We start from the raw sequence: 20022 nt of genomic DNA, 5'->3' as shown, positions 1-20022 counted from the left end.
AGTTGGAGGAAAACCAGGTGAGTGAGGAAAACCAGTCAGGTACAAAATCTCTATCTATTACAGGCAAGACTTTTCCATTTTTTCCCAAAAAGTTGCTCATAATTTATCCATGAATAAACATGAATGTGAAAGACAACTGCTGATCAAGATTATTTTTAAGTTGAGTGATAGGCTTATGAGATCATTTTATTATTTTTTACACCTTTCCGTATGTTTTATTTTGTTGATTGGTTTCTTTTTTTGCTGAGGAAAATTAGCCCTGAGCTAACATTTGTGTCAATCTCCCCCTATTTTGTATGTGGGTCACTGCCACATGATGGCTGACAAGTGGTGTAGGTCTGTGCCCTGGATCCAAACCTGCAAACTCAGGCCGCTGAAGTGGAGTGCACTGAACTTAACCACCATGCCACAGGGCTAGTCCCTTCTGTATATTTTAAGTATTCTGTAGTATATTATTTATTTTTATTTTTTACTTTTTGCTGGGAAAGATTCACCCTGAGGTAACATCTGTTGTCAGTCTTCCTCTTTTTCTCCCCCTCCCCAAAGCTCCAGTACATAATTATATATTCTAGTTGTAATCCTTCTAGTTCTTCTATATGTGCTGCCACCACAGCATGATCTGAACCCACAAACTCAGGATGCTGAAATGGAGTGCACTGACCTTAACCACTATGCCATGGGGCCGGCCCCCAGTAGTATATTATTTTTAAAGGTGGTTTTTAGTATTCTATGTATGTAAAATAAATTGCTTCTTAATTTTAAAAATTAAAAACACAAGGAAAGTGAATATGAGTTGAAATTGAACATAGCCTTAAAGAAAATTCTTCTTTTTGAAGTATAATTGATGTGCAATATTATATTAGTTTCAAGTGTACAACAGAGTGCTTGATTTTATGTACATTATATGATCACCACAATAAGTCTAAGTACTATCTGTCACCATACAAAGTTATTACACTATTATTGACTATATTCCCCATGCTATACATTACATCCCCATGACTCATTTATTTTATAACTGGAAGTTCATACCTCTTGAGCCTTTTCATCCATTTCTTCTACCCCTCAACCTCCCTGCTCTGGCAACCACCAGTTTGTTCTCTATATCTATGAGGCTGTTTCTTTTTTGTTTTGTTTGCTCTGTTTTTTAGATTCCACATATAAAGTGAAATCATACAATATTTGTGTTTTTCTGTCTGATGTATTTCACTTAGCTTAATACCCTCAAGGTCCATCCATGTTGTTGGAAATGGCAAATTTCCTTCTTTTTTATGGCTGAGTAATATTCCTTTGTATATATATGCCCATCTTCTTTATCCATTCATCCATTGATGGACACTTTTGCTTCCATATCTTGGCTATTGTAAATAATGCTGCAATGAACATAGGAGTGCATATATCTTTCTGAATTAGTGTTTTTGCTTTTTTCAGCTATATACCCAGAAGCAGAATTGCTGAATCATATCATAATTCTATGTTTTTTTAAAGATTTTCTTTTTCTTTTTCTCCCCAAAGCCCCGTGGTACATAGTTGTATATTTTTAGTTGTGGGAACTTCTAGTTGTGTCATGTGGGATGCCACCTCAACACGGCCTGATGAGCAGTGCCATGTCCACACCCAGGATCCCAACAGGCGAAACCCTGGGCCACCCAAGCCGAGCGCGCAAACTTAATCACTCGGCCACAGGCTGGCCCCTGGTAATTCTATTTTTTAATTTCTTAGGGAACCTTCACACTGTTTTCCATAGTAGCTGCACCAACTTACATTCCCACCAATGGTACGGAGGCTTCCCTTTTTTCTACGTTATTTCTTGTCTTTTTGATAAAAGCCATTCCAACAGGTGTCAGGTGATGTCTCATTGTGGTTTTGATTTTCATTTCCCTTATGATTAGCGATTTTGAGCATCTTTTCACGTGCCTGTTGGCCATCTGCATGTTGAAGAAAATTCTTTCAAGAAGTTTTGCTCTGGAGAGTGCCTAAGAGAGGGATGGAGTAAGTTCTATCAAGGTAATACCTTTTTTTTGAGAAAGATCAGCCCTGAGCTAACATCTGCCCCCAATCCTCCTCTTTTTTCTTAGGAAGCTTGGCCCTGAGCTAACATCCGTGCCCATCTTCCACTACTTCATGTGTGGGACGTCTACCACAGCATGGCGTGCCAAGCAGTGCCGTGTCCGCCCCCAGGACCGGCCGGGGAACCCGGCCAGCCAGGCTGAAAGGGCGCACTTAACAGCTGCGCCACCCGGCGGCCCCAAGTTAATATCTTTTAAAGGTGGAGATACCGGCCTCATTACAAACCTAGGAGCATTCCAATAGTGAGGGCCAGGTTGACGACACAAGAGAAAGAGGAAATAATTGCAGAAGCAGCGCCCTTGAGAAGGGTAGGGGCCTTGATTTCCCGAGTACAAGCAGGGGGATTGTCCACTGACAGGAAGAACGCTTTGCCCACTGTGAAAAGAGGTTATAAGATAGGAGCCGATATTGGTAGTTTCATAGATTTAATGGTAGCATGATGAGGAAGTTCCTATCTGACAGCTTCTGTTTTCTCAATGAATTTTCCAGAAAAAAAATGGAGGAGGAGAGGTTGTTTTCCAGAGAAAGCAAAATTCCGAAGGCTAACGGAACGCTGGGCTTTGGGCAACTGCACATGGTTCTATTCAAACTAAGGGCGTGTGTTGGGCATGGGTTGGTGTGTCTGGACAGAAGGCGGGAGCATTTAGCCTGGGCCACACTATGAAGACCGTTTCCCAAACCCTAAGGCAAACGAACAGAGGCTCCCCGGCGTCCCCGGCAGCCCCGGCGGTGCGCTCCACGGAGGCGCGCGGGCCGCGGGAGGGCCCGCCCGCGCAGGGCTCTTGGTAGCGGGCAGGTCGGCGCATGCGCGCGGTGCCTCGTGGCCTCGCGCTCCTTTTCGTCTTCAGTGTTGCTCCGGGTTTCTCCGACTTACCTGTTAGTGGTTTGCGGTCTCCGCTCCCGCGATGGAGGCCCTGGAGGAGCTGGGGCTGCTGATAGAGAAGAGTTTCGGGGAGGAGGCTGCGCCGGCGGCGGAGCGGTGAGCGGAGCGCGGGGAGGGCCTGGGGGCCAAGCGGGAGATTTGAAAGAGAGGAGCGGGAGAGGCCGCACCCAGCCGCGGCGGGCCGGGCCTGGGCGCCGGGCGCCCGACGAACCTCCAGACCTGGGGGTCTGTTTCGCAGGGTCTTCTTTGGGACCACACTCAGGCCGGAGCCTGAAAATTTTTCCTCACCCAGCAATTTATTCTTTCCCTTGATTTCATCTTTTTCCCGAATTTGAGGGGTTCCAGCCACCTTAACTATTTTCATAAGAGGAAATTGCAACTACTAAATGTTTTTCTCCATGTTTAGTTGGAGAACTTATCCCAGGGTGAACTCTGCGCCCTCAGCTCGGCGTAAATGGTCGGAGAAACTTGACCCACAATCATGGTATGGGGTTATTCTTGATAAGAATGATGATGCTAGCCAGCTATTGTTGACGGATCTTTGCATTTTGGATTTTGATCAGCAGTGCTTTTTGGAAGATGTCAGCTGACCTTGGGAAATTCGTGGCCTGAAGCTGGGTAGGATAGGTGAATGAGGCGGTTACAAAATAATAGCACCCAGGGTTAGGTGACGAAGATAATTTTAGGGTAATGTGAAAGGCATTTGGTGTAATAATTGGAGAGAGAATGACTTCGGACCCTCTGATAAAGGGGAGCCATCATTGTTGGACCATCACTGATAAAGACTTCCTGCGGTCACACAGAGAAGATTTAAGAAGGACTCAGTGTTTTTTAGAGGAGAGATTATTTTGCAAAGTTTTCAGGCGGCTGGGATCATTAGATAAAAGTATTATGAAATTGACTTGCTCATTATAAATAAGAAATTTCTGAGTTACTCTATGAGCTAATGTGACAGGCGTTAAGCTTGCTTTCTCTACAAGGCAGAGGCTGGTTGATCCTCAATGAGATTTTATTTATTTATTAAAAAAAATTTTTTTGTTAAAGATTGGCACCTGAGCTAACATCTGTTACCAATCTTCTTTTTTTTTTCCTTCTTCTTCTCCCCAAAGTCCCCCAGTACATAGTTGTATATTCTAGCTGTAGGTTCTTCTGCTTGTGCTATGTGGGACGCCTCCTCAGCATGGCCTGATGAGTGGTGCCATGTCCACTCCCAGGATCTGAACCAGCAAAACCCTGGGTCTCCAAAGCGAGTGTGGGAACTTGATCACTTGGCCATGGGGCTGGCCCCTCAATGAGATTTTATAGGACTGTCTGCATTAAATAGTAGGTTGGAATACATGATTTCTAAGTATGCTCCTAATTTAAAGATCAATATAATTCTGTGCCTCACAGTAGGACTTCTAGTGAACTGCCCACACTGTGCTTTTCCATAACAAACATCTCTTTTATTTCCTTTTACTTGTACTTTGGAAAGATTTGCACCAGTGGCAGGAATTTGTTGGTTTAATATTTTTCGGTTTATCCTTAATCTTCACAATCACGGATGTTCCACAGAGCTCCCCATAGAGCTTATATTTGGAAAAATCCATATCATAAGCATGTTTTAAATGGCATTGCTTCTGGGAAGTTTTTATAATAGGAACTCTGCTATGCCTTTGCTTTCTTAATTTTTGCCTATTTTAGCTAAAGGTCGTTAGTATAAACTTTCCAGAAGAAACAAAGCTAGATAACTGGAAGGTTTGTAGATAAAGGAGTTTGGATGGCTTCTTATTTCATGCTTGTGCTACATTAGTTTTGTATGTGTTTGCTTTAGATTTCAGAAGAAGGTGGAAGCTTCCTTTTCTAAAACAGTTCTGAGCCGAGGAGTGGATAACCGGTACCTGGTGTTAGAAGTCAATGTTGTACAGAATGAAGAAAGAAACCATGAAAAACACCTTATCATCACTGCTTCTCAGTCGCTAGAATATAAAGAACTGTGCATCCTTAGGAATGACTGGTAATTTTATGTATGCTCAAAAGCACTGGTCTGGCCGTCTTAAGGGTACCATCTTAAAACCCGTCACATGGGCTTCTGTGAATGTTGCTATAATTTAATTTAATGTTGTGTGCATGTTCTTGTTAATAAAGGGAGTAGATCTGAACCTGAATTAATTCTGCATAAAAATTCTGCCTATTACCCCAGCATCTCAAGTCCATTATTCCCAAACTTGATTTTTATTGTCACTTGAAAATCAAGTTCAAAGGAACCTATTGAATGACTGCTTCCTTTTTCCCAGTACTTTGTTTTAAGGTTGCAGCTTGAAATTCATGTTAGTTCTCACTAAGAGCAAAATTAATTACAGCATAAGAACATTCTTAAACCTTGGATTTCTCTACTCAAGCAAAGTATGGGATGTGAGGGGTGAAGGGGAGATGTGGGGAAGGTGGAGGTCTAACTTTGTCTAGGCTCTTTGTCTAGGCTGCTAGTTAAATGGTTTGAACTAGATAAATATGATTTTATTCTTGCTGCGTCGGGTGTGGCTTCATGCCTCAAGACTTACAGAGGCTGTAGATATCGCTGTAAGTCTTAAGAATGAGATAATTAATTATTAAAACAACCTAATTCATAATTGGAGCTATATATTGCACCTTTAAAGATTTGGTAGCTTTTGCAGTAAGCGATACTATAACACTAAACAGTTTTCTTTTTTGGGATTTAAGGAAAACCCACGATCATTCAGGTGTGTTTCAGAGGAGGACAGGAATAGAGTGACTAAGGAATTGATTCAGAAGACTGCATCCTGGCATTTAATTTTTTTAAAAGATCCAGAAATTTGGAAATACGTATTTCTTCAGATAAAATAGTTATTTTTTGAAGCCTCCTTAATATGTTTAAATGTAGGAACATAAACTCTGTATTTAACTTTGCTCTATTTTTAGGTGCTCTGTACCAGTTGAGCCAGGGGACATCATTCATTTGGAGGGAGACTGCATATCTGATACTTGGATAATAGATGAAGATTTTGGGTATTTGATTCTATATCCAGACATGCTGATTTCTGGCACAAGCATAGCCAGTAGTATTCGATGTATGAGAAGAGCTGTCCTGAGTGAAACTTTTAGGGTGAATAATATTAATAGCTAATGTTTCTGCAGGGTTTTAGAGTTTGCAGAGCTCTTTGACGCTTTCTTTAATCTCCCAGCAATCCTGTGAGGTAGATGGTGTTAATCAGCTGCCCTTTGCAGATGAGGAAGATCAGGCTGGAGGGCTGAAGTGACTTGCTCAAAGTCATGTAGCTAGGAAGTGGCAGTGCTGGGACTTAAGGCCAGGTGCCTGAATCCTTTGAATCTTCTTCAATACTTAATAAAATAATTAATCCTAATGATTAAAAAAATTAAATGATAAAATCTTTTGTTTAATATATCTAGGCATTTCCAGACTTGGCTTCATGTATTCTCAATGAACTAAAAATAAATGTGACCGTTTCTTTTCAAAAAATTGTTATGGAAAATTTCAAACATACACAGAGATGATTATAAGAAATCCCCATGTACCCATTCTGCTGTTCCCAAACATTGTATTATTTTGCAAGTAAATGAAAGCCAAGGATTTTTTAAAAATATGAGTACAATATCTTTATCGTGTACAATAAAACTAATTTCTTAAATTAATCTAATACCAGTTTATCTCACATCTTTTATCAAAAATATCATTTTATTTTGTTGGTTTTGTAGCATCAGTAAGCAAACAAGGTCTGTGTATTATGTTTGGTTAATGTATCTCTTAAGTTTCTTTTAATCTATATTAGTTCTGCCTTCCACCTTCTGCCCTTTGTTTCAGTCCCATTTGTTTGTTGAAGAACCTGAGTTTTTCTTCAAGTTTCCTCTTCCTCACAGAGTATGGTTTTAATTATACACTTGATCTATGTGTATATAGAACACCAAAAATACAGCTGAGCAAGAAGAGAAAAAGAAGGAGAAGTACCTTAATGGATTGTCTGATAATCTTAGTTGTCACTTGTTTGTAGTTTATCAGCTTTTTCCCTTCAGTTCTGGTGGAATACCAACTTCTCTTTTAACCACATAATTATAAGGCAGACCTGAATATTTTAAGAACTTTTAGTTTTGAAATAATTTTAGACTCACGTAGAACTTGCAAAAATAGTACAGAGAGTTCCTCTGTGAATTCTTCAAATTCGTGATGGATGGTTTGGTGAACTTTATCTAGTTTTTTGATAGCCACAAAGGAGAGATGTAGGCTATAAAAGAGTTCATTGATAAGTACTGTTTCTTTTTAAGTTGAGAGAAGTTTCTTGCCAAAAATCTCTGCTGTAAGTTTAAATTTAATTTTTGAATAATGTCTTTTACTATAGCTCATAGTTTATGAGCTATGCCTTTATTGACTTTTCTATGTAGGTAGTTTATAAAGTGAAATTAGAGATGACTATGTTAAATATTTGAGAATATGTTGAATTTTTTCATATTGGTTATTTTAATTTTTTTTGAAATGAGAATATATTGATCTTAAACATAATTCATACCTGTAAAATAAGTCAGGTAGTTCTGAACAGAAGAAAGTGAAAGTCACCTGTAATTCCACCCACCAGAAAAAAACAGTCTTTAGTATCTTGGCATTTTCTTACTGGTGCACTTTGGCTATTGGTTTAATGGGTTCGGTGATAAATATATGGTCATGTTTGTTAATATATTGTAAAATAAAATTTTTGTGTTTTTTTTGGTAGAGCTCTGATTCAGTCACACGCCAGATGCTGATTGGTACGGTTCTCCACGAAGTATTTCAAAAAGCAATAAGTGACAGCTTTGCCCCAGAAAAGCTACAAGAACTTGCTTTTCAAACAGTTCAAGAAATAAGGCATCTGAAGGAAATGTGAGTAGTTACAAGGGGAACTACAGGTGCCAATTTGTTTAAAGAGCATCTTTCCTAGAATCTATAAGGTATTTGGCTATTAGACTATTCAATATAAATTAGGGCAATACTAGAATGAAGATTCCATGGTTGCGGTACCCCGTTGCAATTCTGTAAAGAGCTTCTGAAATTGTGCAGTGGAAGCTCTTCAGCCAAAAATATCTATAAATATTCTGTACATGTGCACAACAGACTCTTAGCTACTTTCAGTGAGTGTGAAAACCTTTTTGCCTTATTTCTGGAAACAGTATGACATACTGAAAATTGTATGTGTCTGGGAGTCAGATGGACCTAATTTCAAATTCTGGCTTTGTCAGTTTTATGACTAAAGAAGTTACTTAAATATTCTGAAAAAGGTGATAATCCCTATTTTGCAGACTTTTTGTGACAATGGAGATGATGTATGTAAGCCCACAAATGGCTAATCATTGGGATTTTATGAGTGACTGCCTGCAGAGGGATGGGCATGCTCTCTTCTCTCTGTTTCTTTCTTGACTCCTGTTGCAGTCCATCGTTTTCCCACCGAAATGTTTTTATTAGTGGTGATTTTGATTTCCATACTGGTTGACATAACCCTGTTTTTCCAGATGTAATTTTGTGTTTCACTGTTTCTATGAGAAAGATGTGTTCCAAAATTCCACACAACTGATTTACTATTGATGGACAATCTGTTGTCCTCAAAACATTTTAGAACCTTGCCATACACCAGGCGCTGTGGTAAGTGCTTTTAGACATCTTACATAATCTGATAGCAGCCTCACAGTCTGTGGAGGTCAGGAATCTGGAAGAGGCTTGGTTGGGTGGCTCTGGCTCAGGGTCTCCCATTTTGGGCTGCAGTTGTCTGAGGGCTCGACCAGGGAGTTAGGGTCTGCTTCCAAGATGACATACTCACGTGGTTGTGGTGACGAGGCCTCAGTTCCTGGCTGGCTGTTGGCAGGAGGCTCCAGTCCTTGACATTTGGGGCCTCTTCATAGGGCTGCCTGACGTGTCATCACAACATGCCAGCTGCTTTTTCCAGACTGAATGGTCCAAGAAAGAGAGCTAACAGGAAGCCACAGTGCCTTTTACAACCTAGTCTCTCAACTCATCCATTGTCACTTCTGGTTTTTCTTTTATTTGTTAGGTACAAGTCACTAAGTCCACCTCTCTCTCAGGGGTAGAGAATTGGGTGCCATCTTTTGAAGGGAGTGTCAAAGAATTTGTGGGCATATTTTAAACCACCACAGATATTCAGATATCAGGCACCCTGATTAGTCTAAAACCCAACTTGAATACAGGGATGAAGGAAAACAAGGTTTCTGAGAGCAGCCTTGCTCAGGATTCATGAGGTTGATGTGTTAAACCTTGTGCACCTTACATAATGGAACGTCTTTCATACTCTCAGCATCTGTTACTATTTTTCACTAATATCTAAAAGTCTTAGTTATCTGATTTCCAAGATGCAGCAGAGAGGCACCTTCCTAGTCACGTAACGTGAGAGTTGATGGTTTCATTACGATGTAGGAAAGAGGAAACTATTTTAAAAAATATAAGACTGGGGGGCGCTGGCCCAGTGTCGTAGTGGTTAAGTTTGCACGTTCTGCTTCTGTGGCCTGGGGTTTGCTGGTACGGATCTGGGGTGTGGACCTATGCACCACTTGTCAAGCCATGCTGTGGCAGGTGTCCCCCATATAAGGTAGAGGGGGGCATAAAGATGGGCATGGATGTTAGCTCAGGGCCAGTCTTCCTCAGCAAAAAGAGAAGGATTGGCAGCAGATGTTAGCTCAGGGCTAATCTTCCTCTAAATAAATAGATAGATAAATAAATAAATAAAAGACTGAAGGTCAGAATTTTGGAGAGAATGCATTCTTAGCAGATCCTTGGGTATCACTGAATAATGTTATTTATCATGATATTCTAAGTTAATAAGGAAAAATATGTTTCATTTCATAATTATGAAAATAGTAATTCCCTCATAATTATTGCCCATCCATAGTAATATCAATCCTGTTCAAGAGAATGCTTTTTTTTTTTAAGATTGGCACCTGAGCTAATACCTGTTGCCAGTCTTTTTTCTTTTTTTCTTTCTCCTTCTCCCCAAAGTTCCCTAGTACGTATTTGTATATTCCAGTTGCAAGTCCCTCCAGTTGTGCCATGCAGGATGCCACCCCAGCATGGGCTAACAAGCAGCACCATGACCACACCCAGGATCTGAACCAGCGAAACCCCAGGCCACTGAAGTGGAGCTCACGAACCCAACCACTTGGCCGTAGGGCTGGCCCCAAGAGAATGCTTTTTTAAATTCCCAAATACTAAAATAATAGGTTCAGAGTTCTTTTCTTTTCTTTTTTTATTTTTTGTGAGGAAGAGTGGCCCCAAGCTGACATCTGTTGCCAATCTTCCTCTTTTTGTTTGAGGAAGATTGTTGCTGAGCTCACTTCTGTGCCAATCTTCCTCTGTTTTACGTGGGATGCTGCCACAGTGTGACTTGATGAGCTGTGCTACATCTGTGCCTGGGATCTGAACTCGCAAACCCAGGGCTGCTGAAGCAGAGTGCGTGAACTTAACCACTATGCCACCAGGCTGGCCTCCAGAATTCTTTTCTACCCTCTTTCATAGACCCTTCTCCCTTAGAACGGAGAAAGATCTGTTCAACTCTACCCTCTCATTATGTCAGTAAAAGTCTAGACCTGAAGATCATACCTTAATAATTATTAAATACCTTGATAATCTCAGGAAAGACCAGGGTGTTACATGTCAATTTGCTGTCACTTGACTAAAATTAAAAAGGGAGAATTTAAATGCCGAAGACATTAAATAACCAGTATAGGCTGGTTTGGAAACTTTAAAAAGAGTCCTGGTCTGTAAAAGTAAAATGCTTGGAAGAATCCACCTAAGGAGATCATAACAATGAAGAATGATTCCAGGATGGTTGTAGAAATTTATTGAGGAAAAAGATTACCCAATTGTCCAGGTTCTTTTTTTCCAATAATAAATTATTTCTAAGTAGGTTATAAATTAATGCACACCATACGTTATTGTAATAGTACAAGAGGACACACAATAAAAAATAAGTCCTTTTTACCTGTGTTCTCCTAGTTCCCACTTCCTTCCCCAGAGGCAGCCACTGTTACCAGTCTCTTGTATGTCCTTCCAAGAGGATTTCAAACATTTCTATGTGATAGTATGCATATATGTATATTTATATCTTGTTTGTTATGTAGCATACCATACACATTATTGTGTAGGAAGATGAAATCTTGGTGATTATTCCATATCTGCACTCATTGAGCTATCTTATTTTTAATTAATAGTGGTATAATGTTTTATTGTATGGGTGTACTGTAATTTATTTAAGTATCCCCTTGGCAGTTCAGTCTTTGCTTTTATTAGCAATGCTATGATAAATACCTTTGTGTATCTTTTATTTCATACCTGTGCAGGCATATATCTGGGCTCAGTACTTAGAAATGGAATTCTTAGGCCACAGGATATGTGCTTTAAAAATTCTTCTTATTTGGAAATAATTTCAAATTTAGAGAAAAGTTGCAAGATTAGTACAGAGAACATCCGTATGCTCTTTTCTCAGATTGACCTGTTATATATGTATGTTTGTGCAGATTCTCTTTCAAAGATTAAGTAGTATACATCACGGTATACATGAGAGGCTGTATGTCACGAAGGCACAGGTCACAGTGCAGGCTGAGCAGAGCCCTGGACATCCTAGGGTGCCCTGTGGGCTCAGGGGCTCCTACTGCAGGGGGCAGAGCTGGCTCTACTCACCCTCACCCTCTCTGTGGTCTTCTTCTGCCCAGACCACTCTGATGGCTGGGGCCAGGCACGTGGTGACCTTCGTTAGGCCAGGTGTGGCCTCAGTGCCTGGCGCGTCAGCCTGCTGCTGGCCAAGGACTTTGCTCATGACACGTTCTCGCTGACACTGAGCCAAGTGGGCTCAGGGCTCATGTCCATGGGGTAAAAAACCATAATGCATACTTAACTGTGTATTTCCTAAGAGTAAGGATTTTCTTTCTTTCTTTTGTTCTTTTTTTTTTTGAGGAAGCTTAGTCCTGAGCTAACTGCTGCCAATCCTCCTCTTTTTTCTGAGGAAGACTGACCCTGAGCTAATATCCATGCCCATCTTCCTCTACTTTATAAATGGGACGCCTACCACAGCATGGCTTTTGCCAGGCAGTGCCATGTCCTCACCTAGGATCTGAACTGGCAAACCCTGGGCCGCCAAGAAGCGGAACATGCGCACTTAACCGCTGCGCCACCGGGCCAGCCCAAGATTTTCTTTTATGTAAACACAGTACAGTTATCCACTTCAGGAAATTTAATATTGGTAGAATACTTTTGTCTGACCTGTTCACATTTCAGTTTTGTCCAGTAATGTTCTTTGTAGCATTTTTGCCCCTCTAGGACAGGATCCAGTCTGGGTACATTTAAAATTTTGGTCTATACTGCCAAATTGCTCTGGATAGGCATTGTTCCGGTTTACATTTCTGCCGGCAGTATATGAGTCCTCGTTTCCCTCTCCTCATCATCGCTTACCTCATGTTTATCCACTGGAAGTTCCTAGTTTTCAAATACCTTTTTGGAAGGATATCCTTTGGCTCTGGTAGTCTGAGTGTGTGATTGTATGGGGCACTTTGGCATCAGCAGTTGCTCCCTGGCTTGAGAAATTTCACCTCTTTGTTTAAAATTCTTAATTTTTTTTTTAAAGATTGGCACCTGAGCTAACAACTGTTGCCAATCTTCTTTTTCTTTTCTCTTACTGCTTTTTCTCCCCAAATTCCCCTGGTACATAGTTGTATATTGTAGTTGTGGGTCCTTCTAGTTGTGGCATGTGGGATGCCACCTCAGCATGGCCTGATGAGTGGTGCTATGTCCGCGGCCAGGATCTGAACCGGCGAAACCCTGGGCCGTGGAAGTGGAGTGCATGAACTTAACCACTCGGCCACGGGGTCGGCCCTAATTATTCATTTTTATTGAAGTATAATTGACAGACAATATTATATTAGTTTCAGGTGTACAATGTAATGCTTTGATATTTTTATACATTACAAAATGATCACCATAATATGTCTAGTTACCATTTGTCACCATGCAAAGTTATTACACTATTACTGACTGTATTCCTCATGCTGTACATTATATCCCTGTGACCTATTTATTTTATTTCTAGAAGTTTGTACCTTTTTTTCCTTCTTCCTTTTGGTGAGGAAGATTGTTGCTGAGGTAACATCTGTGCCAGTCTTCCTCTATTTTGCATATGGGATGCTGCCACAGCATGGCTTGATGAACGGTGTGTAGGTCTGCACCTGGGATCTGAATCCATGAACCCCGGGCTGACGAAGCAGAGCGCGTGAACTTAACCACTGTCACCGGGCCAGCCCCTTGAAGTTTGTACCTGTGAATCCCCTTCACGTATTTCACTCATCTGCCTACCTCTCCCCTCTGGCAACCAACAGTTTGTTCTTTGTCTGTATGAGTCTGTTTCTGTTTTGTTTTTTTAGCTTCCACATATAAGTGAAATCATATGGTATTTGTCTTTCTTTATCTAACTTATTAGCATAATACCCTCTAGGTCCAATGATGTTTGTGCAAATGGCAAGATTTCATTCTTTTTTATGGCTGATTAATATTCCATTGTATATATACACCACATCTTCCTTATCCATTCATCTATCAATGAACACTTAGGTTGCTTCCATATTTTGGCTATTGTAGATGATGCTGCAGTGAACATAGGGGTGCACATATCTTTTTGAATTTTTGTTTTCTTTGGATACATACCCTGAAGTGGAATTGCTGGATTGTATGGTAGTTCTATTTTCAATTTTTTGAGGAACTTCCATACTGTTTTCCATAGTGGCTGCACAAATTTACATTCTCACCAACAGTGTATTAGGGTTCTCTGTTCTCCACATCCTCACCAACTTGTAATTTGTAGTCTTTTTGATAATAGCCATTCTGACAGGTGTGAGATTTCTGTTTCTACTTGAGGCTGCTGTTGTGCTCAGGAGAAGCAATCTTGGCAGAGCCAGGGCTGCTAAGTTTGTCTTCCCTGCTGAACCAGCTCTTTTAGAGGATCCATAGGGCTCTGCTGTCTTCCTTTTAGGGCTGAATAATATTCCATTGTACGTATATATCATTGTTTATCCATTAATTAGTTAATGGGTTCTTGGGTTGCTTATTTGGGTATTTTTGTCCTTATTTACTTTTTTCATATTTATTCTTCCGTATTTAATCTCTTACTTTTGCAGGTACCGTTTAAATCTGAATCAAGATGAAATAAAACAAGAAGTAGAGGACTACCTGCCTTCATTTTCTAAATGGGCTGGAGATTTCATGCATAAATACACTTCAGCTGACCTCCCTCAGATGCAGTTCTCTCTGTAAGAAACTCGTTTTGTTTATATGCTGTTTATATGTTCAGACCAGGCTTCTATTCCGTATGTTGCATTAAAGCCTTGTAAAAGTCAAGTTACTACAACTAAGCTTTTTGTTTACTTATTTTATAAATTATAGTCCTGAGTGTCTTTCAAGGACAAAACATAATCTGATGAATAGAAAATTCTGCTTTCATTGTAATAAAACCTTATAATTTTTTTATGTAGGTATTTCTTTTGGAGCTATGTTTTTTTAATAAAATAATCAATTTGTAGATATTTTGGGGGTCCTAATTTCATTTGTATTTCTCTGTTACTGTCATATATAGACTCTGTTACATACTGTTTGGCATTGGGTTTGTTTTTTACTTTTTTCCCCCTTAAAGTAGCATTGATATACATTTATAGGTAATACTTTTTTTCTTTTCCATTATTTACCCATTCAGCAAATATTTATTGAGTGCCTAATATGTGCCAAGTAATATTCTAGGTGCTGGGATTATAGTAGTGGGGGAAAAAAAGCCACTGACTTCACTGCGCTGCTATACGACTGAACAAGTGACAGGGTGCCAGATTGTGGTCAGTGCTGTGTGGAATCGTGGGGAGGGTAAGAAGGAAAGGAGAGTCGGCGATGCGGTGGGACATATTATTTCTGTAGAATGGTCATGAAAGGCCTCTCTGTTAAGGTGACATTGAGCAGAAGCCTGAAAGAAATGAAGGAGGGAGCTAGGCAGCTCTCTCCAGGAAGAGTATTTCAGGCAAAAGCCTTGTAGGTGATGTGTACCTGCTATTGTGGCTGGAGCAGAGTGAGGTGGGAAAGAGAGCAGAAGTAGCTCTCTTGGGGCCTCGTCAGCAGTGTCAGGACTTTGACTGCTGTTCTCATTAGGTGAGAAGTCACTGGAGAGTTTGTGCAGAGGGTTTTGGTCTTATTTCTTGGGTTTTTTGGTAAGAAAGGTTGACCCTAAGCTAACATCTGTTGCCAATCTTCCTCATTTTGCTTGAGGAAGATTGTCACTGAGCTAACTAACATCTGTGCCCATCTCCGTTTCGTATGTGGGATGCCGCCACAGCGTGGCTTGATGAGCAATATGTAGGTCTGCGCCTGGGATCTGAACCTGAGAACCCTGGGCTGCCAAAGTGGAGCATGTGAACTCAACCAGTACACCACTGGGCTGGCCCTGTGATTTCCTTTTTTTAAAAATAGGCAACATTTTATTTTTCTTTAAATAGGCACAACTTCCATTTATATTAATATTCTTAACCTTTTCTTTTTTTTTATTAAGGTTATGAAAGTTAACATCCCTGTGAAATTACAGTTGTACATCATTATTAGTCATGTTGTAGGTACACCACTTCACCCCTAGTGCCCTCCCCCCACCCCCCTTTCCCCTGGCAACCACCGATCAGTTCTCTTTGTCCATATGCTAACTACCACCTATGAGTGGAGTCATACAGAGTTCATCTTTCTCTGTCTGGCTTATTTCACTCAACATAATACCCTCAAGGTCTATCCATGTTGTTGTGAATGGGATGACTTTGTCCTTTTTTATGGCTGGGTAGTATTCCATTGTATATATATACCACATCTTCTTTATCCAATCATCAGTTGCTGGGCACTTAGGTTGGTTCCATGACTTGGCTATTGTGAATAATGCTGCAGTGAACATAGGGGCGCATGGAACTTTTGGAATTGCTGATTTCAGGTTCTTAGGATAGATACCCAGTAGTGGGATGGCTGGGTCACAAGGTATTTGTATTCTTAAATTTTTGAGGAATCTCCATACTGTTTTCCACAGTGGCTGCAGCAGTTTGCATTCCCACCAACAGTGTATGAGTAATCCCTTTTCTCCACAGCCTCTCCAACATTTGTCACTCTTGGTTTTGGATATTTTTGCCATTCTAACAGGTGTAAGGTGATATCTTAGTGTAGTTTTGATTTGCATTTCCCTGATGATTAGTGATGATGAGCATCTTTTCATGTGTCTATTGGCCACCCGTATATCTTCTTTGCAGAAATGTCTGTTCATGTCCCCTGCGCATTTTGTGATTGGGTTGTTTGATTTTTTATTGTTGAGTTGTGTGAGTTCTTTATATATTATGGAGATTAACCCTTTGTTGGATAAATAACTTGTAAATATTTTTTCCCAATTAGTGGGCTTTTTTTTTGTTTCAATCCTGTTTTCCCTTGCCTTGAAGAGGCTCTTTAGTCTGATGAAGTCCTGTTTGTTTATTCTTTCTATTGTTTCCCTCATGTGAGGGGTTATGGTGTCCAAAAAGATTCTTTTGAAGCTGATGTCAAAGAGTGTACTGCCGATGTTCTCTTCTAGAAGACTTGTTGTTTCAGGCCTAATCTTTAGGTCTTTGATCCATTTTGAGTTTATTTTAGTAAATGGTGAAAAAGAATGGTTGATTTTCATTCTTTTACATGTGGCTGTCCAGTTTTCCCAGCACCATTTGTTGAAAAGACTTTCTTTCCTCCATTGTAGGCCCTCAGCTCCTTTGTCAAAGATTAGCTATCCATAGATGTGTGGTTTTATTTCTGGGCTTTCAATTCTGTTCCGTTGATCTGTGTATCTGTTTTTGTACCAGTACCATGCTGTTTTGATTACTGTAGCTTTGTAGTATGTTTTGAAGTCAGGGATTGTGATGCCTCCAGCTTTGTTCTTCTTTCTCAGGATTGCTTTAGCAATTCAGGGTCTTTTGTTGCCCCATATGAATTTTAGGATTCTTTGTTCAATTTCTGTAAAGAATGACATTGGAATTCTGATTGGGATAGCATTGAATCTGTAGATTGCTTTAGGTAGTATGGACATTTTAACTATGTTTATTCTTCCAATCCATGTGCATGGAATGTCTTTCCATCTCTTTATGTCATCGTCAATTTCTTTCACGAAGGTCTTGTCGTTTTCGTTGTATAGGTCTTTCACTTCCTTGGTTAAATTTATCCCAAGGTATTTTATTCTTTTTGTTGCGATCGTGAATGGGATTGAGTTCTTGAAATCTTTTTCTGTTAGTTCATTGTTAGCGTATAGAAATGCTACTGATTTATGTATGTTGATTTTATACCCTGCAACTTTGCTGTAGCTGTTGATTGTTTCTAATAGTTTTTCTATGGATTCTTTGGGGTTTTCTATATATAAGATCATGTCGTCTGCAAACAGCGAGAGTTTTACTTCTTCGTTGCCTATTTGGATTCCTTTTATTTCTTTTTCCTGCCGAATTGCTCTGGCCAACACCTCCAGTACTATGTTGAATAAGAGTGGCGAAAGTGGGCTTGTTCCTGTTCTGAGAGGGATGGGTTTCAGTTTTTGTCTGTTGAGTATGAAGTTGGCTGTGGGTTTGTCATATATGGCCTTTATTATGTTGAGGTGCTTTCCTTCTATACCTATTTTATTGAGGGTTTTTATTATAAATGGATGTTGGATCTTGTTGAATGCTTTCTCTGCATCTATTGAGATGATCATGTGGTTTTTGTTTCTCATTTTGTTGATGTAGTGAATCACGTTGATTGACTTGCAGATGTTGAACCATCCCTGTGTCCCTGGTATAAATCCCTCTTGATCATGGTGTATAATGTTTTTGATATATTGCTGTATTTGGTTTGCCAAAATTTTGTTGAGGATTTTTGCATCTATGTTCATCAGTGATATTGGCCTGTAGTTTTCCTTCTTTGTGTTGTCCTTGTCAGGTTTGGGGATCAGGGTGATGTTGGCTTCATAGAATGTATTAGGGAGTGCTCCATCTTCCTCTATTATCTGAAACAGTTTGAGAAGGATAGGTATTAAATCTTCTTTGAATGTTTGGTAGAATTCTCCAGAGAGGCCGTCTGGTCCTGGACTCTTATTTTGGGGGAAGTTTTTGATTACTGTTTCTATTTCTTTACTTGTGATTGGTCTATTCAGATTCTCTATTTCTTCCTGATTCAGTTTGGGTACGTTGTATGAGTCTAGGAATTTATCCATTTCTTCTAGGGTGTTCAGTTTGTTGGCATATAGTTTTTCATAGTATTCTCTTATGATCCTTTGTATTTCTTCAGTATCTGTTGTGATTTCTCCTCTCTTGTTTCTAATTTTATTTATTTTAGACTTCTCTCTCTTTTTTCAGTGAGTCTGGCTAAGGGTTTGTCGATTTTGTTAATTTTTTCGAAGAACCAACTCTTTGTTTCATTGATCCTTTCTACTGTCTTTTTTGTTTCAATATCATTTATTTCTGCTCTAATTCTTATTATTTCCTTCCTTCTACTGACTTTGGGCTTTGTTCTTCTTTTTCTAATTCCGTTAGGTGTCGTTTGAGGTTGTTTATGTAAGATTTTTCTTGCTTATTGAGGTGAGCCTGTATTGCAATGAATTTCCCTCTTAGGACTGCCTTTGCTGCGTCCCAAATCATTTGGTACAGTGTATTTTCATTTTCATTTGTCTCCAGATAATGTTTGATTTCTTCTTTAATTTCTTCAATAATCCATTGTTTGTTCAGTAGCATGTTGTTTAGTCTCCACATTTTTGGCCCTTTCCCAGCTTTATTCTTGTAGTTGATTTCTAGTTTCATAGCATTATGATCAGAAAAGATGCTTGATATTATTTCAACCCTCTTGAACTTATTGATGCTTGCTTTGTTTCCCAAGATACGGTCTATCCTTGAGAATGTTCCATGCACGCTTGAGAAGAATGTGTAACCTGCTGTTTTTGGATAAAGTGTCCTATATATATCTATTAGGTCCATCTCATCTAATTTTTCATTTAATTCTATAATTTCCTTGTTGATTTTCTGTCTGGATGATCTGTCCATTGGTGTTAATGGGGTGTTGAGGTCCCCTACTATTACTGTATTGCTGTTGATGTCTCCTTTTAGTTTTGTTAATAGTTTCTTCATGAATTTTGGTGCTCCTGTGTTAGGTGCGTATGTATTTATAAGTGTTATGTCATCTTGGTGGAGCATCCCTTTTATCATTATATACTGCCCCCTTTGTCTCTCTTAATCTGTTTTGCTTTGAAGTCTACTTTGTCTGATATAAGTATGGCAACACCTGCTTTCTTTTGTTCATTATTAGCTTGGAGTATTGTCTTCCATCCCTTCACTTTGGGTCTGTGTTTGTCTTTGGGGCTGAGGTGTGTTTCCTGGAGGCAGCATATTGTTGGATCTTGTTGTTTGATCCATCCTGCCACTCTGTGCCTTTTGATTGGAGAGTTCAATCCATTCATGTTTAGAGTGATTATTGAAACGTGGGGGACTACTGTTGCCATTTTATCACTTGTTTTCTGGTTCTTTTGCATTTTGTCCTGATGGAGAGCTGTTACTTTGTGTTATTGTCCTTCTGCTTCTCTCCTTTGTTCTGGATTTTGTAACCCCTTTCCTTTTTTTGATTTCTCAGGAATGAGGTTCTTCCTGAGCATTTCTTGAAGAGGAGGTTTTGTGGCGATGAACTCCCCTAACTTTTGTTTATCTGGGAAAGTTTTTATTTCTCCATCGTATTTGAAGGATATTTTCACTGGGTAGAGTATTCTTGGCTGCAGGTTTTTGTCCTTCAGAGTTTTGAGTATTTCATTCTCTTCTAGCCTGTAAGGCCTCTCCTGAGAAATCTGCCTTATGGGGTTTCCTTTGTAAGTTATTTTCTTCTGCCTGGCTGCCCTTAGTATTTTCTCTTTGTCGTTGACTTTTGGTAGTTTCACTACTATATGCCTTGGGGTTGGTCTTCTTGCGTTAATAAAGTTTGGAGATTTATTGGCTTCTGTCACATGAAGTTCCATCTCTCTTCCCAAGTTTGGAAAGTTCTCAGCTATTATTTCGTTGAACAG

The 20022-nt window shown here is 39.7% G+C and overlaps 1 protein-coding gene across 1 annotated transcript in view; it reads left to right on the top strand.

Annotated features, from left to right (window-relative positions):
* Positions 1 to 2854: 2854 nt before the first annotated feature.
* DNA2 (DNA replication helicase/nuclease 2) overlaps positions 2855 to 20022 on the top strand; it is a 46733-nt gene continuing 29565 nt past the window's right edge. Inside the window, exons 1-5 of the mRNA XM_001502598.7 lie at positions 2855 to 3049; positions 4767 to 4949; positions 5873 to 6056; positions 7675 to 7820; positions 14105 to 14236. Coding sequence (XP_001502648.3) covers positions 2976 to 3049; positions 4767 to 4949; positions 5873 to 6056; positions 7675 to 7820; positions 14105 to 14236 — 719 coding nt within the window. The 5' untranslated portion in view covers positions 2855 to 2975. The remainder of the gene's footprint in view (positions 3050 to 4766; positions 4950 to 5872; positions 6057 to 7674; positions 7821 to 14104; positions 14237 to 20022) is intronic.

Source organism: Equus caballus, chromosome 1, assembly GCF_041296265.1.
Source record: "Equus caballus isolate H_3958 breed thoroughbred chromosome 1, TB-T2T, whole genome shotgun sequence".
NCBI lineage: Eukaryota > Metazoa > Chordata > Mammalia > Perissodactyla > Equidae > Equus > Equus caballus.
This window is presented reverse-complemented; position numbering and strand designations above follow the sequence as displayed.